This window comes from Phoca vitulina, unplaced genomic scaffold, assembly GCF_004348235.1.
Source record: "Phoca vitulina isolate PV1807 unplaced genomic scaffold, GSC_HSeal_1.0 scaffold18, whole genome shotgun sequence".
NCBI classification, from domain to species: Eukaryota; Metazoa; Chordata; class Mammalia; order Carnivora; family Phocidae; genus Phoca; species Phoca vitulina.
The window spans coordinates 16,177,390-16,203,454 of record NW_022589721.1 but is presented as its reverse complement, the minus strand read 5'-3'; the positions used below and the strand labels follow the sequence as shown (position 1 = coordinate 16,203,454).

General features: G+C 34.8%; 1 protein-coding gene across 2 annotated transcripts in view; it reads left to right on the top strand.

Moving 5' to 3' along the window:
* MRPL13 (mitochondrial ribosomal protein L13) overlaps positions 1-26,065 on the top strand; it is a 47,216-nt gene that overhangs the window by 15,297 nt on the left and 5,854 nt on the right. For both annotated transcript variants that reach the window (XM_032415798.1, XM_032415799.1), the window contains exons 3-6: positions 178-271; positions 5,957-6,017; positions 12,135-12,221; positions 17,999-18,120. In XM_032415798.1, the coding sequence (XP_032271689.1) occupies positions 178-271; positions 5,957-6,017; positions 12,135-12,221; positions 17,999-18,120 (364 nt within the window). The remainder of the gene's footprint in view (positions 1-177; positions 272-5,956; positions 6,018-12,134; positions 12,222-17,998; positions 18,121-26,065) is intronic.

Here is a 26,065-nt window from a genome sequence, read left to right as displayed (position 1 = left end):
AGAAGAACAGAACAGCAAAATCCTGTTCAAGGATTTTGGTGTTACACTGTGACTTGCTTTATATATTTTAATGTGTTGTTTAGGCTTTGAAAAGCTTTATAAATAACCAAGATCACTTTTTCTTAAGGTCATGGCTTTCATATAAAATCTTTCTTTCTTTGTTCTTTTTAAATCTAGGTGATTGTGGGGATCATGTTGTCATTATGAACACAAGGCACATTGCATTTTCTGGAAATAAATGGGAACAAAAAGTATACTCCTCACATACTGGGTAAGATAAAGCCATTGTCCAACAGACATATGAAAAAATGCTCACATCACTAACCATCAGGAAATGCCAGTCAAAACCACAATGAGATACTACCTTACATGTGTCAGCATGGCCAGAATCAAGAAGACAATACATAACAAATGTTGGTGAGGATGTGGAGAAAAAGGAACCTTCATGCACTGTTGGTGGGAATGTAAACTGGTGCAGCCACTGTGGAAGACAGTATGGAGGTTCCTCAAAAAATTAAAAATAGAACTACCATATGATCCACTAGTTCCACTACTAGGTATTTAGCCAAAGAAAATGAAAACACTAATTTGTGATACATATATACCCCTATGTTTATTGCAGTATTATTTATAATAGGCAAAATAGAAAAGCAATCCAAGTGTGCACTGATAGATGAATGGATAATGATGTACACATGTGCACATGCACTGGAATATTACTCAGCCACAAAAAAGGATGCAGTCTTGCCATTTGCAACAATATGAGTATATAATGTTAAGTGAAGACTCGGAAAGATAAATGACATATGATTTCACTTATATGTGGAATCTAAAAAACAAATAAATAGGGGCACCTGGGTGGCTCAGTCCATTAAGCATCTGCCTTCAGCTCAGGTCATGATCCCGGGGTCCTGGGATGGAGCCCCGCGTCAGGCTCCCGGCTCAGCGGGGGGCCTGCTTCTCCCTCTCCCTCTGCTCCCCTGCTCCTGCTCTCTTTCTCTCTCAAATAAATAAATAATCTTTAAAAAAATAATAATAAATAAAAAATAAATGAATAAACAAAAAGCAGAATCAAAGCTATAAATACAAAGAACAAATTGATGATTGCTAGAGGGGATGAGAGTGGAGGGGATGGGCAAAATGGGTGAAGGGGAATGGGAGATACAGGCTTCCAGTTATGGAATGAATAAGTTACGGGGATAAAAGGTACAGAATGGGAATATAGTCAGTGGTATTGTAATAGCATTGTATGGTAGCAGAGGGTAGCTACACTTGTGATCATAGCATAACATACAGAGTTGTTGAATCACTAAGTTGTACACCTGAAACTAATGTAACATCATGTGTCAACTATACTCAAAAAAAAAAAAAAAGATAATGCATTGTCAAGGAAGATAGGTAGTTGAAATATATTACTTTAAAAATACTATTGGTCTTACTAGGGGTGCCTGGCTGGCTCAGTTGGAAGAGATGCCTCTTCATCTCAGGGTTATGAGTGTGAGCTCCAAGTTGGGTGTAGAGATTATTTAAAAAAAAATTTTTTTTTTAAATAAATAAGTAAACAAACCCATCCCTTAAAAGAATACTATAGATCTCACTTAAAAAGCTATTTTCAAAAATTGGCATTTAAGAAAATACTAATTTTGCATATGCTACATATATAATTTAATCAAAAAACCCACAGAACTATACCAAATACTAGTTATTACTGACAGTATTTGTTTTTCCTAGGAGCTTTTCACATAACTTCTCTGGTTTAGATTATTCTCATTTTTTAGTCAATCTTCTCAATTTTTTCTCTGTTTCCTGTCATTCATGTTACTGCTATTTCCTGAACCATAATACATGAGATGTTTAAGGAATGGTGAACAAAATCCCAAATTTGGAAGATACCTGAAATCCCCACAACATACTTTTCAAGATCCAGGTCTCTCTGCCAATGTTTGAATAATAGCCATCTTGTGGCTTGTAAGGCAGCCCATTCATTCCACCTTTGAAATGGTTTAAATTTTAGAAAGCTCTTTATGCTATTGAATCATAATCTGTTTTTCTCCAGCTTTCATACTGGTCTTAGTTCTCCTCTTTGGACAGTGTAAAATAATTATCTCTCTTCCACAGGACATCCTTCACATAATTTTGAGAAAGGGATCAATAAGAGCCCATTGATTTGTCTTTGGCTAAACATGTATAGTCCTTCAGAGTTCTTCATATGGCTTCCCTTTGACTATAGCCTTTATTTCTTGGTCACTCTCTAGATACAGTCATTTCTTGTCAGTGTCTTTCGTAATGAAATATACTCAACTGGCTATGTTCTGATGGTTTCCTGGTATAATGGGAGTCCTCCATCTTTCAGTTGCAGTCCTCTATCGCAACAGAACTTTTCTTCAAGGCCATATCACTGGGTAGTACACTAGTTCATGATCAGCTAAAACTCCCAAGTCTTTCTTAGACATGCTGCTGTTCAACCATGTGGTTAAAAATGTTGACCTTTCATGGGTTCCTGGGTGGCTCAGTCAGTTAAGCGGCTGACTCTTGATTTCAGCTCAGGTTCTGATCTCAGGGTCCTGGGATCAAGCCCCGCATAGGGCTGCATGCTCAGTGGGGAGTCTGCTTGAGATTCTCTCTCTCCTTTTACCCCTCTCCCCGCTCATGCTCTCTGTCTCTCTAAAATAAATAAATAAATCGATCTGTAAAAAAAAAGTTGACCTTTCATTCTTGAATAAAATTACTATTTTATTTCCAAGTACACCTTTGTCTTAGACAAGCAGACTTTAATACCCCCCCTAAGTAGGTCTCAAATGCTGGGAATAACTTTTTTGCTTCCATTAGCCATCCTTTGCCCATATAAATGCCCAAATAAGTTCACATACGGCTTTAGTAATTTCTACTATTAGGAAATCTCTACAGATAAACCAAGTTCTATAAAATTTAGAGATAATGGGGGAAGGAAATATAAAAAGTCAGGATAACATAATGTGATAAAAGCGTAAAGGGGAAGTATTGACACAAAATGCTACAGTAATTACTGTAGCAATAATATCTGTAGTGATACTGCAGATGAAGGAAAATAATAGCACTGCCAGTAGCGAACAGCTAGTGTAATGTACCCTCTGCTGGTGGTGTCCTCTTCAGTAAAGCTCTCCTATCTATGGATGAAAATCTAAACTGTTGTAAATTGTTGGTACCCAGCTATCCCTTCTGCTTCAGAATCCTTCATTTTAGCCAACGTATTGCTATTTCTTGCCTCTCTGCCTTTGCATGTGTTATTCTCCTTCACAGGAGTGTTTCTCAAGAATTCTCACATTTATCCATTAAACCCTGACTCAGATATCACCTCTTCTGGAAGGCCTTCCCTATTTCGTCATCCCCCATAGGGTTAGTCACTTTTTGTTTCTGTTTCTCTTGACTCTTCCCTTTGTTCCTTCACCTCACTGGAGGTACCACTCTTATTATGCTCATAACACTGTTACATTATGTATTCAAAATTTAACTCTCTAGTTGTAAAAATGTTAATACATGATAATTTTAGAAAATGCAGAAAAATGTAAAGAAGGAACTAAAAATCATTTTTCATCTTGTGGACTAAACATTTTAATACATACACAAGTTTACATCCTTTTTCACTTTATATAAAATTCCCAGAAAGCTTTTTTATAAATATTATTGTTAGTCACTGTGTAGTAGTACACAATATGATTTGCATATATAATGATTGTTCTATTTTTTAAAATTAAAATTTTTAATTTCATAAAGAGCCCCAAAAACATCTTTATCCATTAGGCTTTTTCAATATATAGGGTAATCTAAAATAAAACTAGAAATGTAACGAATTTCAAGATCAAAGGGATGATAATAGGTCTTTTAAGAGTATTTCTAAATATTACTGTAATATTGCACTAGGAGTGCATAAGAATGCCTGTTGTAAAACTGCTGACACAATACTGCCATAAAAATGATTTAATAATAAGATTCTGCTACTTCGATGGGCATCTGATTGTTTACATGTGCCTTATAATAAGGTATCAATGCCTTCCTTAGCACCTTCTCTGCGTATTTTATCTATTAAGAATATTAATCCACTATTAGTTTACTTTTTACGAATTTTCTTTATATCCTTTGTTGTATGGTTATTTAACTTTTATATAATTAAATCTCTCTTTTCCCTTGTAATTTCTTCTGTGTTTTCCAGTCTCAGAAAATCTTTTCTCATCTAAATATTTCATAAACATTCGCTTCTCATAGTTTTAGAGGTCAGGCGAGATGTGTATGTGTGCACCTTGAACTTTGACTCTAACTGTTCAGTCATCTAAAATGTATTGATATGAGTTGGAAATACAGCCTACTGTTAGATGCCTCAGTAGAATTCACTTAGTCATTTTTCCTGTGGACAGGATACCGTTATATTTATTGTATATCCCCAGCACTCAGCACAATAGGCATTCAGTATTTACTGAATTAATTTGAATTGAAAAAAATTTGACGAACAGTTAAAACAAAGTTTCTTCTCTTCCATTCAGGCTATCCCTGGAGGAAGAAGTGTAATTACTTTCTCACCAGTAAAAATGAACTGACTATTTATTACACTATGCAAGTCATTCGTCTACTCAGAATTTTATGCTCTCTCTCCAGATTCTCCTGAAATAAAACGTAAATGGTATTGTGCTTTAGAATTTGGCATCCCAGTGTTGAAAACAGAGAAGTGATCTTTAGCGTAGAAGGTGTAAAGTACTTTTTTCCATGGAGAGAATGAATACAGGAATTGAAGTCTAGACAGGTATTTCTTTTTCTGAAACTGAAATTCCTTGAAACAAATGCAAGAGTATCACTTTGAAAATTATCCATCTTTCTCAGCAAACTTCTAAATCTGCTTCTTCAATTTTATTCCTGAAGTGTGGTTCTTTCAAATGTTTTCAAGTCTTGTCGAAAGAAACTTATGAAACTTATGAAAGGAATCACATTTTAGGTAAACTTCTTTTGCAGAGTGCACTGAGTTTATGTTTTCTTTTCCCCTTCCTCAGAAATCATTTGGGCTATATTTATCCATTCAGCATAATGAAACCTCACATCTGTATATTGTTTTTGTTTTAAATTTCTTAAGCAGTTTCACAAACATTTTCTCATTTGACTCTTGTAAAAATCTTGAGAGGTAGATAGAGCAGATAGTATCATTTTCTTATGTGAATAAACTCATATAAAAAGGTAAAATGAGTTAACTAATACTATACTGGTAGCCACTGGCAAGCCTAGATTCTAGACTGGGATATGGGGCATCCAAGTTACTAAGCTGCCACCAGTACGATCCCAAATATATATGTATCCCATATACGTGTGTGTGTGTGTGTCTGTGTGTGTGTGTGTGTGTGTATATGTATATATATATAGTTTTTAACCTCTATCCATTTTATATATTTTTTATATGAATTCAGTGAAATATTTTATTACTTAAGACCAGCGTATAACTCTTAGTGGTCTTTTACCAATTGTTAGTAGGAAACAGGACCATCCCCTCTTCAGAGTATGAACTTGACTTTAGAACCAAAGTGGTCTACCACTATTTTCCCCAAACTTGACCCCTAGGCTATACAGACATTCTGACTTGGCAGGAAATGTGAAGCATATTGGCTCATTGCTTTTTCTTTCTTAATTCAAGCATGATAAACTACCCCATAATGAATGAATGAATGAAAACTTTAAATTCCCTTGAAAGATAATTATGCCATGAATTTTCCAAGATGTGGAACTTTTATGAAACAATGATAGTTGACCACTTAAAAAGAACAGCATTTCAAATAGCATAGGTTACTACTTAATTTTTTTTAAGACATCCTAATGAACAGCATAGTTTCCTAAAACAATAATTTCATAATAAAAATAGTTTTCATATTATAAAACATTCATTTCAAGATACTATATCATAGCCTACTCCCAGTTTTAATGTCTTTGCTTCTTTTCACAGCTATCCAGGTGGATTTAAACAAGTAACAGCTGCTCAACTTCACCAGAAGGATCCAGTAGCGGTAAGTTTATTGTATTTTTTATTATTTGTCATCTGTGGAAAGACTGGTTCAGAAACTGTTTTTCCAGTCTTGCTTCTCTTCTAATGTAGCTAGCATGCAAGGCTATAAATTCTGCGTTTTAACTGTCTCACAAGTTTTGATAAGTATTAACCCATTATTATTCAAATCTATATATTTTCTAAATACTATTTACTATGTTTTTCACGTAGCCAAACAGTTCTGTTGCTTTTCTTTTTAATTACTTGATACCAGCCTGATTACCTAGAATATGATATGTTCACAAAAACATCTTGGGAGAGAGAGCGTTGTTTGTATCTATGTATGTTTATATATCCATTATATCAAATATGCAAAGTATGTTGTTCCAATCAAAAGTCTTACCTTTTTTTGTTCATTTCATTTATTGATTACCTGAAAGAGTTATGTTACATTCTCAATTGTGGATTTGTTTTTTCCCTGTAGTTCTAGCAGTTTTTGCTTTGTATGTTTTGAAGATTTAATGTTAGATGAATTTAAGTTTGGAATTATACTATTCCTAAGAATTAATCAGCGTATGTACTTGGCCCTTTTTATCTCCAATAATGCTTTTTAACTCCAGGTGTATTTTTTTATATTAATAAGCTGCATCAGTCTTCTTTTGATAGTGTTTGCCTGAAATGTCATTTTACTTTACACTTAAACTAGATTTTATTTTAATTTTTCCCCTCTTTCTTTCTTGCCTTCTTTTGGATTGAGTTTATTTATTAGAAGTCTAAGATTAATCAATATCTTTATTTTCCTCCAGATCAAATCAAGGTCCTTAGAAGATTTTTAACACCTTCTCTCCCTCACAGTTACGATTCTTTCTCTATTCAACAGTTTTCAAAACCCTTCCAATTCAACATTCTTGTTATTGTTTTACCTAGTTACTGATTTTTTATGATTCTCTTTGCTTATAAATCCTTTCAGATAACAGCCTTCCTTTGGGATTAATTTCCTTCTCGAAATACTTCTTTTGACATTCCTATCATAACATTCTCTTAATAGTAAACTCATTTTTGTCTGAAACTCTTTATTTTTGCCTTCTTTCTTGAAAGTTAGTTTTGCTTATTCAGTATATGCAATTCTAGGATAACTATTTTTCTCTCTCACCTGTTTGAAGCTATTGTTCAAACAGATTTTAGTTTCTGTTACTGCTATTGATAAATCACATGTCAGTTTAATATTTCTTTGTATGTATTTTGTCTTCTTTTTGGATGCTTTTGAGATCTTTCCTTTGGCGTTGGTTTTCCTGTTTCTATTCAAGTCTTGTTATTTATTTTGCTTGAGGACTGGTATCTTCAGTTCTGAAAATTTGTCAGCTCTTACATCTTTTAAATATTGGTCCTTTTATTCTTTATCTGTTCTTTCCCTTTGGAAATCTGATTATATTTACAGTAGATTGTCTCATTTCATTGTACATGATTCATTAGCTCTCTTTAATATTTTATGTCTCCCTGTCTGTGCTGCATTGTCAATAATTTCTTTATGTCTGTGTTCTAGTTCTCTAATTATCTTTTTACCTATGTCTCATCTGATCAATCCTTTTATTGAGTTTCTGATTTGAATTATAATATATTTTTTTTGAAGATTTACTGTTTGTCTTTTTTTTCAAGTTTGCTGGTCAGTTTTGATAGTTTTTCTGTTTCTTTGTCATACTTTGGTTCCTTCTTATTTTTTTAAGCCTAGTAAACATAATTCTTAGTGTTTATATCTGATTCTAATATTTTTGGTCTTTGTGGATCTGTAATATATTGTTTCTGCTCAGGATACTTGATAAGCTCATGTACCTTGAAACTTCATCACTGAGAATTCTTTGAGACCTATATCTTCAAAGTGGATTTCTTCATAAAAATTTGCTTAGCAGGGGCACCTGGTGGCTTAAAGTTAAGTGCCTGACTCTTGGTTTCCGTTCATGTCATGATCTCAGGGTTGTGAGATTGAGCCCCACGTCGGGCTTTGCCTTCAGTGGGAGTCTGCTTGAGATTCTCTCTCCCTCTCCCTCTGCCCTTCCCCCCTTCTCTTGCACGCACTCTCTCTCTCTTTCTCTAAAATAAATAAATCTTAAAAAAAAAAAAAGATTGGCTTAGCTTCTGATAGGTGCATGGGGCTATACCAACCTAAGACCTCTTTAAGCTATACTTTATAGATTTCTGGGTTTTGATCCCCATTTTAAAAAGGGTGAATTTGGGGCCTCGAGGCCTTCTGCAGTCAGGCTCATGGTTCTAGTTTCCTATCAGGAAAGATTTTTATTTTTTAATTTCCCCACTCTATACCCTGGATATTGACTTCTGTTGAAAATCTAGGTTTATGAGGAAGTCTTTGATCCTACTTCCTGACCAAAAAAGAGGTAGTCCTTTGAAATCCAAGCCCTGCACTAAGCTGATACCCTCTGGGCAAATGCCAGCCTTAGGACTCTTTTTTGTACTACTTTCTCCTACTTCTGGCCTCTAGTTGCTTCCATGCTTTAGAAAAGATTTTTTAAAACAGTATTATTAATTTCATTAATATTTATTTCTTTATCATTTGAGTTATATACTAGAAATTTCTAATCTAAATATTAGCGGTCAATATTGCTAAAAACAAAATCTCCTGTTGCCATTTCACAATTTTATTTTTCCTTCCTTAATTCTTTATAACTCAGTCTTTGAACTAGACTCATAGAATAGATAATAACATTTTCCCCATTATGAACTATTTTAGCTTTATACCTAAATACATTCATAAATGAACAAAGTGTTATGCTGTGGAGACGTTCTTTTTTTAATTTCCCTACAGTGGTGAATAAAAATAGATACCTATTGTCAGGATACAATCATTTGTTTGGTGTAATACTGCCTAAAACTTCCTTAGAGGTGAGGGAGAGGGACATATTTTATTATAGTAAGTTCTGACATAACATTTGGAAGTTCCGTGCTTTACCATTTATTTTTACTTCTTATCATTTATAGGTGTTTTACAAAAATGTGCTCAGAGATTGCTTAAGAAATATTTAACGTTCTGTTTCAAAACATGTTTTTAGACTATTACAGGTCAAATAAAATATCCTGTTTTGACTATTTATATGGATTGCATGTAATGGTATTAAAAAGTTATAAGGACTGCTGATAATATGTACTATAAGTGCTACAACAAATTGTAGTTTTAATATTTGACAGATATTTTTAAGATTTAAATTTCTGTGTTATTCAGGCAGGCGTGCTCACTATACACTGGGAGGCAGTGTAGTCCCAACTTTATAACTTAGAAGGATTTGGCAATAGATAACATTTGTAGAAGCTGTTTCAAGTTATGTTTTATAAACAAATATTAAAACACATTAGAAAATGTTTAATGAAGGCCTAGAAAATAGTTCAAAGTTAAATCCATTTGAATTATTATGTCATTTAAATAATGTTAATTTTTTTTTTAAGTCTTAATTTTGACTTTGTATTTTGAAAAAGAATAGCTTGTTAAGGAAGAGTTCAGTTATTTTACTTCAAATCAAATAACGTGTTTGTCTGGAACAGTAGGTCTTCTGCCTGCAGACGTAATTTGCTTATCAGTATTTGGTGTATGGGCTTGTAAGAGAATTTGTTTCTGATAATTAGTACAGTCCTGGAATATTGTTTGTAAAATACATTAATTAATACATTTAAATAGTTATTAGTAGGTTATTAAATATTTCAAAATATTTTTATAATTACACAGATTATTTGTAAACTCATATAAATGTGTTAATTCAGCCTTTCCTTATCCCTCTATCATATATTTTAGTTTTATTAATAGTTTCTTTGTCCTTACATTGTTTTTTAAGTTTTTATTTATTTAAATAATCTCTACACCCAATGTGGGGCCTGAACTCACGACCCCAAGTTCAAGAGTTACATGTGCTTCTGACTTAGCCAACCAGATGTCCCACCTCTTTGTCCTTACATTTTTTTCTAACATGGTTCCTTTCTTATCTCCGCCCCCACCCCCATAGTTAATAAAGTTATTTTGTGTGAAACAAATGGGCACATGCCCTGGTTTTCAGATGTGGAAGCTCTTTAATATTTATTAACCTCGCTTTATTCTCTCACTTTCTGAATTCCTTAGAACTTATGCTTAAGCCTATGCAGCTATAATTACTTGATTGCATGCACACATTGTGTTCTATTATTTGGGGCGTATATTGTTTGTATGTCTGCCTTTTTCTCTCCCCTGTCGGCTTAAAATCTTTCTACACTTTCTAGCTTTCTCTAATTTGACTCTATGTTTGCATGTTTTAATAGGGCAAGTTTTAAAAAACCAACTTGTTAATTCAAGTGACTACAACTATATTTTTTTAAGAGCATGAACCCTAAATGCCATATAACCCTACCATAACAATAAAATTGCTATTTTGGGATATTCAGAGGTTATAATGACTAGCTTATCCAGAAAAGATGCTCAGTAGTCTTAACACTGTCAATTTCTGCTTAAGACTTCTAAAAATTAAAATTTTTAAGGACAAGTATCTACATCAATGCTGTCCAATAGAAATTTCTGTCATGATGTTCTATGTCTGCCCTGTCAAACATGGTAGCCACTAGCCATATGTGGCAATTGGCCACTTATAATGTGGCTTGTGTGGCTGAGTTAACTGAATTTTTAATTGCTTTTAATTTTAACAATAGAAATCTCTATTAAAATCTCTAGAACATAGAGTATTAATAGCACTAAAACTGGAAAATATATATGGGATGCCATTAGCTTGGGTATGTAGTAAGGGTTTTTTTTGTTTGTTTGGTTTTTTTGATGAGAAAATTAAAGATACAGGAAATCCTCTTATAGTGCAACACTGTTCTAACATGTATAGTTTTAGTGGTTTTTTTTTTAATTTTATTTTATTATGTTATGTTAATCACCATACATTTCATCATTAGTTTTTGATGTAGTGTTCCATGATTCATTGTTTGCGTATAACACCCAGTGCTCCATTCAGTACGTGCCCTCTTTAATACCCATCACCGGGCTAATGCAGCCCGCCACCCTCCTCCCCTCTAGAACCCTCAGTTTGTTTCTCAGAGTCCATAGTCTCTCATGGTTCGTCTCCCCCTCCGATTTCCCCCCTTCATTCTTCCCTTCCTACTAACTTTAATATATGTCAAGTCATATTCTTGGATTATGTGTACAGATGGTAAAAATTGATGCAGCCCTCCAAATGTCCCTATCAGCAGCTTTATGAAGACCTCGCAGTGTATTTGTATATACTAGATGCCAGCAGGCCCCCAGGAGATTATGGAACACAGGGTGACACTGTGTGACCTTCTCTTGATAAAGGATATCAAATCACATTCAGACCAACAAAGAGGATAATCTTAAAAAAGAAAAAGTAAATCACGGCAAGGTTAGTTTGCTATCTTGGGAATGGGTATGGTAGAGAGAAGGGACTTTTTGTCTTCTTGAGAGGTGACAGAGAGAAACACATTATAGGTGTGATTGCATGTACTATATGTCTATTCTGGGAGGAAGACCACTGCCTGGTTTGCATTACAGCACCACCAAGTTAGATATATGAAATTGGGAGAGTTCTTTAACCTCATTAAATCTGTTTTCTCATGTGTGAAATGAGACTCAGCATGATAAACAAGACAACAAATGTGACGCAGTTAACAATGTTAACATTGTTGTAGATTTGTGACCTACGAGTCATTCTCAAAACTGTATGGTCATGCTTACTTTATGAATTTGAGACCTCCTGATCTACCTGGAGGACACAGGATTTAAGGCCTCCCTGGGTTCTGCTATATTCAGTATGTGACAGATTATTTGAGCCGTAGTTTCTTGTACAAGCTTAGAGAATTTCTTCTTATTCTAGCTAACATCAGTACATATGTAGATTATTTTTAATCTTTCCCTATTGTCCTTTCCTTTAAAACTAAATTAAAGCAAATAGAGCCTAAAGAAAATAGTAATGCACAAAATAATGACAATTCCTTTGCTGTTGCTGTCACATATATCTACTTAGGTCCTAATTTCTTTCATTTTTGTTGAGTCTTAGCCCACTTGTTTTCACCACTATCTCTAAATGTGGTTGCCTTCTTATATCCCAAATCAGATTTTTCTTGTTGAGTCCTACATATATCTGTTTTTCAGATTGTGAAACTAGCTATTTATGGCATGCTGCCAAAAAACCTTCACAGAAGAACTCTGATGCAGAGATTGCATCTTTTCCCAGATGAGGTAAGTCAGTGGTCGTTGGTAATGATGCTGCAACGAGGAACATGGCCAGAGCCCCTGATAAATTGAGGGTATTCATTGCTAATTTCATCAGCTTTATATAAAAAGCATGAATTTCATATACATTTTATGTGACTAGTAGCAAACCTTGTATGAATCATGGATTAATAACTTAGTTTTGGTTGCTAATTATTTTCCTTGATTTAATTTTAGAATACTTGTTCCTAACTCAAAATTTATTCAGCTAAAAAAGTATTTGAAAAAAATAGTTTTATTTATTACTATTAAACTATTTTAAGTCCTTAGCTTTTCTCTTTAGTATAATGTAATGAAACAGTAGAGGTTCTATAATAAAATAGTTGAGTCCCGGCTCTGGAATCAGACCATCTGGATTAGAATTCATGCTCCACCATTTACTGACTTTATGGCCATGGGTGGTTACTTATTATCTCTGTTTTCTCATCTGTAAAATGGAAATAAGAGTACCTACTTCACAAGATTGTGGTAAGGGTCAAATGAGGTAACATTTGTAGAGCACCTAGAATAGGCTTGACATAGTAAGTGCCATCATTACCATGATTGTGATTGTTGTCCTTATAGTTATTACTGGAGGAATAATGTAGAAACTAATTCTAGAATATGAAGTTATATCAACTATTTAAGCCACTGTGTGCTCTATTTACTTCGCTTAATGCATGAGTAAATTACTCATGCTTTTATCAAAATGGTTAATGTATTACCTTTGCTTTGCATGAATGAGTAGAATTTTCCAGTATTCACTTTACCTCTGAGGTAACAAGTATGGGAGCTATGTCATCATCTAAGAATAAATGACCTTCATCAAATCACAATATTAAATGTTGTATTTCTGATTGTACTGTTCCATTTTTTTAGAATCCGTACTTTCTAAAAGACACACACACACACACACACACACAAAATGTGTATATGTAGATAGATATATAATCTTAGTTATAAGGCAGTCAGGTTTGGATGTTTTAAGTTTTCATGGTAGTTCAGTTGAACAGCAAATTACTTAAATAGTTTCAGACTATAAAATTAATGGGCCCATTTCCCCAAAAATGGATTGTCAAATATTCAAAAGCTTCATAGCACATTTTGTTGTCCAGGCCATAGGGAAGTAGACACTCATAGATTGCTGGTAGGTGTACAAAATGGTGCAACCCATAAGGAATCTGAGAATTAGGTAACATTACATATAATACAATACATACATAAGGAGATTCGTGCTTGGTTCAGCAATCTGTTTACTCTGAAGATACACAAGATTATTGTTTCCACCTTATTTATAATAGTAAAATAATAGAAATAAGAGTTTATTCATAGGTGATTGGATAAACAATATTACATCCATTCAGTTGAGTATTATGTAACTATAAAAAAAGAATGCCAAATATTCTTGTGAATTGATGTTTTCCAAGACATATTGGTAAGTGAAAAAAGGCAAGGTTAAAAAATACAGATAGCATACTGCCTTCTCTGTGCATAGGTACATATACATGTTTACACACATACATACCATATCTGCTTTTTGCATAAAGAAACTCGAGAAGATGAAGTTGGCTACTTACTGAAGCATGGGCACAAAGAGATGGAAGGAGTAGGGAAGAGAATAAGGTTTTTGGAGAATGCCTTTTAGATTTTTTTTTTTTTTTTTTTACTTTAACTTTCTTATCATGTTAAGATTTTTATTCAAGGGGCACCTGGGTGGCTTAGTCAGTTGAGCATCCAACTCTTGATTTCAGCTCAGGTCATGATCTCAGATCGAGCCCCACCTTTGGCTGCGTGCTCAGCTTGGAGTCTACTTGGGATTCTCTCCCTCTCCTTCTGCCCTCCCCCCTGCTCGCACATGCTCTCTCTCTCTCTCCCTTTCTCTCTCTCTAAAAATAAATAAATAAAATCTTTAAAAAAAAAAATAAAAATTATATGACAGCACTAGTAGAAGTAAGTACTAGTGCCCAGATCTCATTTTCTTTTTTTTTTTAAAGATTTTATTTATTTATTTGAGAGAGAAAGAATGAGAGACAGAGAACATGAGAGGATCAGAGGGAGAAGCAGACTCCCTGCTGAGCAGGGAGCCTGATGCGGGACTCGATCCTGGGACTCCAGGATCATGACCTGAGCTGAAGGCAGTCGCTTAACCAGCTGAGCCACCCAGGTGCCCCCCAGATCTCATTTTCTAAATGCTATTCTTTATTAAAAGGAACCTGATTCTCATTGGAGAAATGGTTGATTCTAGGTCTGGAGCAGAGAAAGAACAAAGTTACTATGGAGTATACACATGTACATAATTATTATTTCTGCATTGTTTATGCTGGTAAAATAATAAGTAACAGAAAATAAGGCAGTGTTCAGAAATGGGTGGAGAAATACCAAGAGAACATGGGAGGCATTTTGAATTGGTGCCCACTGACCAAATATGGGACTTTGTGAGCCTCAAAATGAATGGTAATAATAATGGATTACATTGAGTAGAAGACAAAAATCTGTGAGCCCATTAAAAAATTATTTTTAACTTGTTATAATTTCCCTTTCTTTTCTGGAGAAGGAAAAGCTTTTCCTTAGAGAAGAATATCATCTAAAAAATGTAGAAATAATACTGAATTAGAAAAGTCACCATTATCAGCATATTCTGTAGTCACTGGGTGAAAGATTATTGTAGAAAAAGATATTCACGCAATTTCAAAACATGTCACAGAGTACTTACTATTTGAAAGGAGAAAAGATACTTTATGTTAAAGATACCTGGTGGACACCAACATAACCAAGAGATCAAACATATCATTGGTATGGGACAGACTGACATCATGTGCCTCCTGCTATGAATAAAGCACTGAAGACTCAAACTATGTATAGCGTTCTGTCAAAAATGTTTAACCTGACTTTAATGAGGAAACAATCCAACAAATCCAAATAAAAGGGCATTCTACCACATAATTGGCCTGGACTCTTCAAAAGTGTTAATTTTATGAACAACAAAAAGCAGGGACAGGCTTTGTGTTAAAAGAGACTAGACTGAAGAACTTATTTTGTATGTGAAACAACATAGTAACAGCATAATAACTAAATGTAGCATGTGATCCTTGACTGGATCTTAGACTGAAAAAAAGATACATAAGACAATATTGTATCAGTTTGGAAAATTGGAATATATACTTATATATCAGATAGAAAGTATTTCATCAATGTTAATTTTCCTAAGCTTGAATTTGTAATGTGGTGACATAGGAGACAATCCTTATATTTAGGAGATACACGCTGAAATACTTAGGGATGAAATATTTACAAATTACTCTCAAATGGTTCAGCCAAAATGAAAGTTTGCATGTGTTTGTATATAGGTGAAAAGAAGGAAAGCAAACATGTCCTATTTTGACAGTTGGTGAATTTAGGTGAAGGTTAGAGGAGTGTTCACTGTATTCTCACAATTTTTCTGTAGATTTGAAATTTCTTTAGAAATTGAAAAAAGTAATAACTGATCACCTTGCCCCCTGTTTATTCCACTCATTCTTCTCCTTATTCCCCCCATTTAGGTTGATCATTCCCTCCATGCAGCGGGAATAATTAAATCTCTTAAATCTCCATGAACACATTCAGTTAGCATGTTTGGGTTACCTTCTCAGTGTGCAGATTAAAGGAGGCGCTTCCCCTCTTCCTGGTTTCATGTGTAATGCCTAATCAACAACTTTCATTCCTCATTTTGCAGTGTTTTAATCCATTCTTTCAGTAAATTGCTCTAAGAGTGGGGAAAATTTGTAAGCTCGTTTCAGTCAGAATTCTCTTCAATTCGGCAAACATTTACTAACCCAGTATGTTCCACACCCTCTGCTGTGTAAGCACTTGGCAACTTTTAAAATTGTCTTTGTGAATTATAGCGGGATTTTTTTTCTTAATAGCTTCCCAAAGGAGTGTGAAATATTCATAAACTTTTAAAAATATCAAACTGGCAAGTAGACTTTTTCAGGAAGTAAAAAATGAGAGCAACTTAATATTTATATGTCCAGGCATCCTCTCCTTGTTCCAGTTTTGTGTGATTAAACTTACAGATTTGAATATATCGGGGAAGGGATGTCAAATATTTTTAAAATGCTTCTCAGTGAAGAAAAACATTATCAATAGTATTTATTGTATTTTGTATGTATTGGTAGTGACTCACCCTATACAAGCCATAATTTTAAAAAGCCAACCTAAGTTTTTTAAAATATTATTAAAATTTTGCCATATTAGATTTTAGAACAAATTTATAATGCCATAGAGCTCTGATTCATTAAAGCTATTTTAAAATTATATTTTGATTCTTAAGATGTTGACTGTTTTGGGCCCATGTTCTTGCCCAGATACTTGATTCCCAATTATGATATGCTCTTTGCATGGAGAATTGTAATTTACTATATAACTTTTTTTAATGTTTAGGAATATACTGTTATGAAAAGCGGGAAATATATCTACTATCCCTGTGGAAATACTCATAGGATGCTTTCATATTGACATCCAACCATTACTTCAGTAGAGTCTCCAAAAATAACTTACCATCCAGACTCACAAGACAATTCCCTTTCCCTATGTCTGTATCATGAGCACAAAATAAATGTAAATTCTTTTGGTTACTCAGGCTCTTCATTTTATCATTTCCTTTACTTTGTTCAATTTCTGTTCTTCTTTTAAAATATCTCTCAAATATATGCCTTACTCTATTTTTTTAAGATTTTATTTATTTATTTGTCAGAGAGAGAGAGCACAAGCAGGGGAAGCTGCAGGCAGGGGGAGAAGCAGGCTCCCCACTGAGCAAGGAGCCCGATGCTGGACTCTATCCCAGGACCCTGGGACCATGACCTGAGCCGAAGGCAGACGTTTAACTGACTGAGCCACCCAGGCATCCCTATGCTTTACTCTTTAGTTTACTTTTCATTACCCAAATTCAGACTTTTTTGCATTTTACTTTTCCTTTCATTTTTCTGAATATTTGAATATTTGAATATTAACCAGGGGAGAGTCATTATGGGCAGAGGGAATGCCATTAATAAAGGCACCAGGATTTCAGTGTGGAACAATGCATGAAAGGCAGGGAGGTTGATAACTCAGACACCATGGTCGGGTGTGTGTGAAGAGGTGAAGTCGCAGAGATGGCCTAGGAGTGAGGACACTGGTTTGAGAAGTGACATTTTTAAAATTATAAGCCTGTAGAGGCCATCATCTTTTTATTCCCTTTTATATTCTGAGCACCTAGCACAATTTCTGGTTCATAGAAGGAGTTCAGTTAATGTTTGTTGGCTAAATGACTCAAAGATCCAGCAGGTTTTCATTTTCCCAAGTTTTTTCTGGCAACAACATGGAGTATGAATTGAAAGGTTGTGTCTCTGCAAGCCACAGACCCCGTACATCCACTCAATCAGATGAAAAATCATGAGAATTAGCCAAGGCAGTGCCTTTCTGCAATTGAAAGGCTGGGAATAAATTAAACAGTTTAGAAAAAATTGATAGAACTTAGTGACTCGATGGTCCTCAGAATTGAAGATATCTAACTTATCATGAGAAATAGGTTTGTCAAGATTAAAATATAAGGTACAGTATTATAATGAGATTACTTTTATCATTAATATACTTTTCAGGGATTTTCATGGATTTATAGAGATTGTATTGTGTTCCTCATTCTATAAATATTCTTTTGTTTGTAATTTTTTAATATTTACTAAGTATTACTAATTTATTACTAAGGGATGTATTTTAAGAAAATTAAGCCTAAATTTTATTTAACCTAGGACATACCAGAAGATATTCGTAAGAATTTGGTGGAAGAGCTTCCTCAACCACGAAAAGTACCCAGACGTCTAGATGAGTACACGCAGGAAGAAATAGAGGCTTTCCCAAGAGTGTGGTCTCCGTAAGTCTTTTCTCTTTCCTGTCTTTTTTTTTTTCCCCCTGTTTTTTCTTAAGCTCAGTTTAGTATCCCCTGTTTCCTTAACCAAATGACCAAAGATCCTTGAGGGTGGGAAGAGTGAACTTTTTTTTTACTCCCCTGGATACTCTTTCCATCTTCGACCTGCAAATAAATTCTAGATGTTGGTATTAGAACCAAAAAGTCTCTAAGTCTTAGAACCTTGCTATGTACATGCAAGGGTGTTCATAGGTGCCTATAATTGTCAGATATTTTGTTTGGGATGAAATTACTTAGATTGATTGTTGTCTCTTGGAATGATAAATAAATAGTCATTACCATTTTCCAGATTGCTTCACTAAGCTTGAGAATATCATCTAATGAAAAGTCATCAATTCTGGATAATTAATAGTCCTGATCCAAATAGAAAAACAAAATAACAAACACTTTTTGCTATCCTCTACACAATTTCCTCTGTCTGAGGTCCGGAAAGCTGCTTGGTATTGACATACTATCTTCCATCTAATTGTTTGCAGGTTTCCATATCTGGCCTTCCAGGGTCTTCGTGACCTGGTTCCTCTCTGTCTCTGAAGCTTAACTTCTTCCCACTTCACTGGTCTAATGATAGCAGCCTGTTTAAGATTGTCACCCTTTTTGCACAATTTAATTCTTCCTGATCTTTGTTTTGCGTCACTTTGCCTAGAACAACATGTCCCTCCCCCATGCTCTGAAATAACTCTTAAGTCATTCTTTAGACCTTAGTTCTGATACAACCACCTTTAAGAAGCCTTGTGTAAACGTCAAGATGAGACTAAGTGCCCAGCCATCTTCTGCCATAGCACCTGCCGTGTAACTCTGTCCTTACCACAGTCAGCTCGTCAAGAGCAAGGGCTGCATCTTGCTCATCACTGATCCTCAGTGCATACAACAGTACTTCATCTAATGGGGACTTGGGAACATTTAAGAATTTATATAGTAGATCTAAAAGAGAACCACACATCCTTATTGCTTATACACTAGACAGCTCGTCTTCCCACAGACGCTACCCTCTGTGCTCTGAAAATTCTTATCTCTTTATTGGCTCTTTGGCCAGATAGGTTTGTGAAAATATAAGCCTTCCCAGCATTGTCAGTATGTCCAACAATCTAATCCTTGACTCTCTCATTATTGCATGTATATAATCTTCAGACTCCACACAGAGAAGTCTGTAGGGTATTCTCTTTGAATCTTTTTGATTTTGCTGACTTTTATCAAGGTTCTCCTTTACTAAATCTGCAGATGAAGAAAATAATATAATTATTAGTGACCATTTATTATAGTGACTATTTGTTGGACACTTTCCAATTGCCCAACACTGCGCTAGGGAGTTTACATGTATTGTATTTAATTCTCTCCACAAGCCTCTGAGATAGATCTATTATTCCTATTTTGAAGAGTAAGGCAAGGGTCATCTGGTTTGTTAGCCTGCATTTGAACCCAACTGTCTGATTCCAAAGCCTATGTTCTTTCCACAGAAGCAAACTTCCTCATTAATTTATTTTTTTCAACAAATATATTTTAGTTGGGGCGCCTGGGTGGCTCAGTCGTTAAGCGTCTGCCTTCGGCTCAGGTCATGATCCCGGGGTCCTGGGATAGAGCCCCGCATCGGGCTCCCTGCTCAGCAGGAAGCCTGTTTCTCCCTCTCCCACTCCCCCTGCTTGTGTTCCCTCTCTCGCTGTGTCTCTCTCTGTCAAATAAATAAATAAAAATCTTAAAAGAAAAAAAATACATTTTAGCTGTCTCATCTGTACAAGACACTGTCATAGGCACTGAGACACATGTTGGAGAAATTCCATTAAAAACATTATTTAGGGGCGGGGCGCCTGGGTGGCTCAGTCGTTAAGTGTGTCTGCCTTCGGCTCAGGGAGCCCCACATCGGGCTCCCTCCTCCGCGGGAAGCCTGCTTCTCCCTCTCCCTCTCCCCCTGCTTGTGTTCCCTCTCTCGCTGGGTCTCTGTCAGATAAATAAATAAAATCTTTAAAAAACAAGCAAACAAACCATTATTTAATTCAGCTGCACAAACTTTTATTGAGTTTATCCTGTGTGCTAGACATATGGATAGATGTCTGGGATATATAGATGGTGAAGCATTTAAATGTAACTTCCTCCAGAAGTCCTTCCTATAATCCGTGAACTGGGTTAGGCCCCCTTCATAGAGTCTCATTGTACACTTCCCTTTTCGTTTACTGCATTTATTCTAATGTAATTAAGTATGTGTGTGATTTTTTTTGTTTAATGTCTTTCTCTAACTAGATTCCGTGAGGGAACTCCATGTTGTCTTATTTACCTGAGCATAGCATCTGGCACATTAAGTAGGCATTCAGCAAATATTTATTGAATGAATAAATGAAGAAGCAAATATCCTTGTATCAGCTTTTATAAATGACGTTAGGAAAGAATCTCTAGAAGATATAAAATCCTCCAATTTAATACTAGTTCTTCATGCTAGAATCATTGAAATTGACTAGCTTTAAAAACATTTTATTACTTTTGTTTCTGTTCACTGTATCATCTGAATCATCAGTTTTCAGTTGATAGTAAATGAGTGATTAACAAAACTCTGCATGAAGAACTGAAAGAACTGATTTTATGGTGTCTGATATTAATACCAGCTAGTTATCAGGATACATCCTCATGATAAATATTTTTCCCTAAAATAAAGAAGTACATTTTCCATCACTCCTTAGGTTCTGGTTTTCGTTGCTTGACGATGACCAGAAACCATACATTATGTGATGTGATTTGATTCTAACAACTAAGTTTAGTGTGGGGTGATTGTCTCCTTTTGACCTTTTTAAATGCTTATTTAATAGTTTGCCTTCTTTTCAAAACCCAAGAGTCTATTTTAATTCTTCTTATTAAAATTCATTTTTGGGGGGCGCCTGGGTGGCTCATTCGTTAAGCATCTGCTTTCGGCTCAGGTCATGATCCCAGGGTCCTGGGATCGAGCCCTGCATCGAGCTCCCTGCTCGGCGGGAAGCCTGCTTCTCCCTCTCCCACTCCCACTGCTTGTGTTCCTGCTCTCACTATCTCCCTCTCTCTCTGTCAAATAAATAAATAAAATCTTAAAAAATAATAATAAAATAAAAAATAAAAATAAAAAAATAAAATTCATTTTTTTATCCAGATTATGTAGTGATTTATTTAGATAAATCAGTGGTTTCTGAAAATAAAAGGTTTTACAGTTTGTTTTACATGCTATGATCTTTACAGTTCTTCCCCCTTTGGCATCTGACAGATGAGACTTCTGTACTTGGATAAATTTTATACTTTTGGAAAAATAATTTTAATTTAACTTGTTCTTATAGACTTACATGGTCATTTATTCCAGACATATTCAATGTGCCTTTTCCTCCTTAAACTACATAGAACTTATATTTATCTTTACAACTGAACCCACATATACAGAACATTTTTCTAGGAAGACATAAACATTTTTTTAAATTCTTTTAAAGAGATGTACAATTTGCCACAAACTGAAATTAATCTCTAATTTATGAAAAACATTTACTAGCTTAAATTTACTACCCTGGAATCTTTAATTTACTAAGAATTCACATAATATAGTCTTTAAACTCAAGCATTTGATTAAAAACTTTCACTTTGGGGGAATTAAAAAGTTTTTTTTTTTTTAAAAGATTTTATTTATTTATTTGACAGAGAGAGAGACAGCAAGAGAGGGAACACAAGCAGGGGGAGTGGGAGAGGGAGAAGCAGGCCTCCCGCTGAGCAGGGAGCCTGATGCGGGGCTCGATCCCAGGACCCTGGGACCATGACCTGAGCCGAAGGCAGACACTTAACAACTGAGCCACCCAGGCGCCCCGGAATTAAAAAGTATTAAATGAGGGCTCCTGGGTGGCTCAGTCAGTTCAGTGTCTGCCATTGGCTCAGGTCATGATCTCAGGGTCCTGGGTCCAGCTCAGAGGGGAGTCTGCTTCTCCCTCTCCCTTTGTCCCTTCCCCCACTTGTGCTTTCTCTCTCTCAAATAAATAACATCTTTAAAAAAAAATAAAAAAAATAAAACGTGTTAAATGTTTGGGGCGCTTGGGTGGCTCAGTCAATTAAGTGTCTGACTCTTGATTTCCGCTTAGGTCATGATCTCAGGGTCATCAGATTGAGCCCCACAATGGGCTCTGTACTGAGCAGGACTCTGCTTGAGATTTTCTCTCTCCCTTTGCCCCTCCCCTTGCTCTTGCTCTCTCTCACTAAAATAAATAAATCTTTTTAAAAAAATGTTAAATGTTCATTGTAGAAACTATGAATAAGATACAAACTTAAGGAAGCAAATAATCTCACCATAGTTAACATTTTGGTGTGTTAGCTTCCACTGTTTCTTTGTGTTTGTGTGTGTGTCTATGTCTTATATTTTTTATCCTCATTTTTTCATAGAAAAGGAAATGTAGGCACAGAAAGAAAAGTAATTTGACTAAGATCACACGATTGTTAAATGGTGGATTAGGGATTCAAGCCTAAGGTCATCGTCCTAACCACTCTGCCCGAGTGTCTCTTGTAGCATCTTATGTGAGTGTACCTAAGTCATATGTAGTTCTCAAATATTTTGCTTTAAAAAGTTATATCATAAAAAAGTATTTTAAGTAGTCTTTGGATTTTGGTAGGTTACCATGCTGTATGAAGTTCTGGAAGTCTAAGAATGTCATATCTGATTTTTTTATAGAAACACCATCATAAATGAATTTATATTCCGAACCAAAAGGGGTATATGGTACTTTTTTTTTTAACTAGAAATACCAAAGGTGCTATTTAATCAAATATGTGCTTATTTGGGTTATGCATTTGGAGTTGTATATCATGAATAAAGAGTACTGATCATAACTGCTCATTATACTAAATGATTCCTGGCTCATTTAAAACAAATTAGAAGATGACTGAGTGCCTTTATTATATTAATGGAACTGGGAAGGGCTTTTCTAGAATTATTTTTAAGGAGACTTTTAGAGAAACTTACAGTAACTTGATGCATTTTTTAGACTACTACGGAGATGTATTTCCCTGCCCTTTCTTTTCATTTCGAATTTCCCTCTGACAGGAATATGCATTAAGGCCCTAGCCTTGCCTTTGGGCTTTATTAAAGTATGTTCTTTCCTTACAGGTAGCCATACAACTTGGTTAACTTGTGTTCCCCAGATAGTAATGTGGGTACATACTTACACATTACAATTTAAATGGCCAGGGCTGTCTAATAGAACTTTCCACATGATGAAAAATTCTGTATCTGAGCCATCTAATACAGTGGCTCTTGGCCACATGTGGGTCTTGAGTACTTACACTGTGGCTAGTGTGACTGAGGAATGGAACTTGTATTTTTTGTCATTTTAATTAAGTTTCATTAGCCCCATGTGGCCACTGACCACTTTAATGAATGTTGCCATTTTAGTTGTTTGCCATTTCATAAAGTTCTGTTATTAAATATTATAGACATTAGAGTAAAAATGAAAATATGTAACACTATGCAGGGCAACCCATTGAAAATGGGATTTCTCATTATTGGTAGATTTGCTTTCATGAGAAAAAAATTTTTTTCTCCTTTTGGAGAAGGAGGCTGCTTAAAATATGCTCTCATTCCACCCAAAATAGCTAAGCCAACAATATAATCTTCTTGGGAATGTAGCAATTGGAATTTAGTCAAGATAGATCTGATGGTGAATCTGCAGAGACTTGACTGAAACAGATGTACCTGGATTGCACCTAAATCAATAGGCATAAAAATAGCTTGCTTTGGTTTTTGTTTCCCTAGTAATAAAATTTAAAATATGTTGATAATATAGAAAGGTACATTTTTTAATTGGAACTGTTATTAGCTTTTGGTCAATGTATGTTTATTAGCTTTTCTAGTAGAAACGAAGGCTTTTGAGCAACTGTCAAACAGTAATGATAGTCAGAACTAAGGTTTGAACCCAGTAGATGATTGACAAAATTGTTTTAATCTTAATTAAAAGCTCCATTTTTGGGATTTCCTTTAAATTATTTTAAATCACTTACAAAAGTTATGTTCTCTCAGGCCTAATTTCAGTTTATGCAGATCTTCTTATGCTAGTTGTATAGTCATTTTTAAAACAATGTTAGACAAGAAGGAAAGAAACTGATATTTATGAGACAACTGAACTTTAATAACTAAAAGTCATTTTCTTGTATGAGAAGTATTGCCTATAAACCTCACTTCTTAAATTAGTGGATATACTTGGTGTATTAGTATTTTTTATAGCTCATGCATACATAGTGTTAGAATATGTTATGAAATTATAATTTGTTTCTTGATGGTACAAAATAAATGTGTGGTTGCCATGTGCAAGTGATGATTGGAGGGTATGCACAGAGAATTTGTTTGTCAAAGAAAAAGCAACAGCACTGTTTTTTCTTCACAATTCATTTGCCTGCATTGTGGCTTTCAAATGGTCAACTTATTTTAATTCTGTCAGTAATTATTTCCATAATCATTGTAGTTTTGCCAACACATTACAAAACCACAATAATCATAGAAATTATAATGCTATCACTGTAATGGAAACTTTTCATTATGTAGGGTAAAAATAAAACTTGGATCATTTTAAACTTTATTTTCATTTTTACAAAATTCTGTAGGAGAGCTTTTCTTAGGAAAAACAAGGTATGTGGAAAATTTCAACTGGAGTTGCTTCGCATAGTCCACAGAGTGAGTGATGTAACAGTACGAAAAAAGAAATAGATTTTTGTATTCCTCACTCATTAAGTCCGTAATGCTTTATTTTAAGCAAAACCCTCACCTTTGTATAGAAATTAAGTGTGGAAAGGTCAGCATCAATAAATCTTGAAAAGAGTTGTTTATAATGAAAACCCATGTGTCCAGCGGTTAATGCCCTCTACAGAGTGTGCTATTGGAAGTGGCCTGCAAAGAAGAGAGTGGCAGGGATGGAAGTGGAGAGATACGAGGGCAGTCGTGATTGGCCCTGACTTGTCTTTGCTGAAAGCAGGATTTGGTTTATGTTTCCTGGGTGATGCCTCCAGCACTGTAAAAGGAACACAGGTGTGGGGACATTAGCCCTGGAAAAGGGCCTTGGTGAGCATCCTGTGTAGTCTAGTCTGTAGCTCTAGGAGAGAGCAATGATTTAAACTTATACCTGCCCTCCAATAGGAAACTTACCAGTTCTAAAAATCTACAGATTTTCAGTTGTATTTAAATTAATACGCAGAAAACAATATTTTTACCTATGCCTCTTTTATAAAAGTGCTTCACATCAGAGGCTTAATTTATTTAAAGACCGTAAAGAAGGATTTTTACCTTTTCAAAACCCACAAGGAATTGGGATCTGGACATCTTCAAGATTTTCCATAATTTTATGCTAGTCTGGTCATATGGCATTTTCCTACAAGATTTAACTTAATTTGCTGCTCTTCACAGACAGAAGTTATTAGCTGGACTTCAGGAGCAGGATTATATTCCAATTTTCCCATTATTTCAACCAGCTCAGCATTGGCAAAAACTGTAGACCTCAGTATTTCCAGTGCTGAATTTTGCTCAAATTAGACATTCTAAACTTTACTGTTCTTTTGGCTATGAACAGATTAGGACTGGTTGTTAAAATTAAAAACAATCTCTACTTGAGCAACCAAACCAAATCATTCCAAGCCAATAGCGCTTACGACTTAAAAGTGAATGTAACAGCAATTCCTATTTTTTTTTGAATTTTTAAGTATATTATTCTTACTGACAGCTTCATATATATTAAGAGCTTATATATCATCCCATTTAATCCTCATTTCAAAAGAGATTTCCGTTTTTTTCTTCAGAATTCATCTCTCTTATTTATTTCATTTTTTTATTTTATTATGTTATGTTAATCACCATACATTACATCATTAGTTTTTGACATAGTGTTTCATGATTTATTTTAACTGAAAAAAGCAGTAAGTTGAT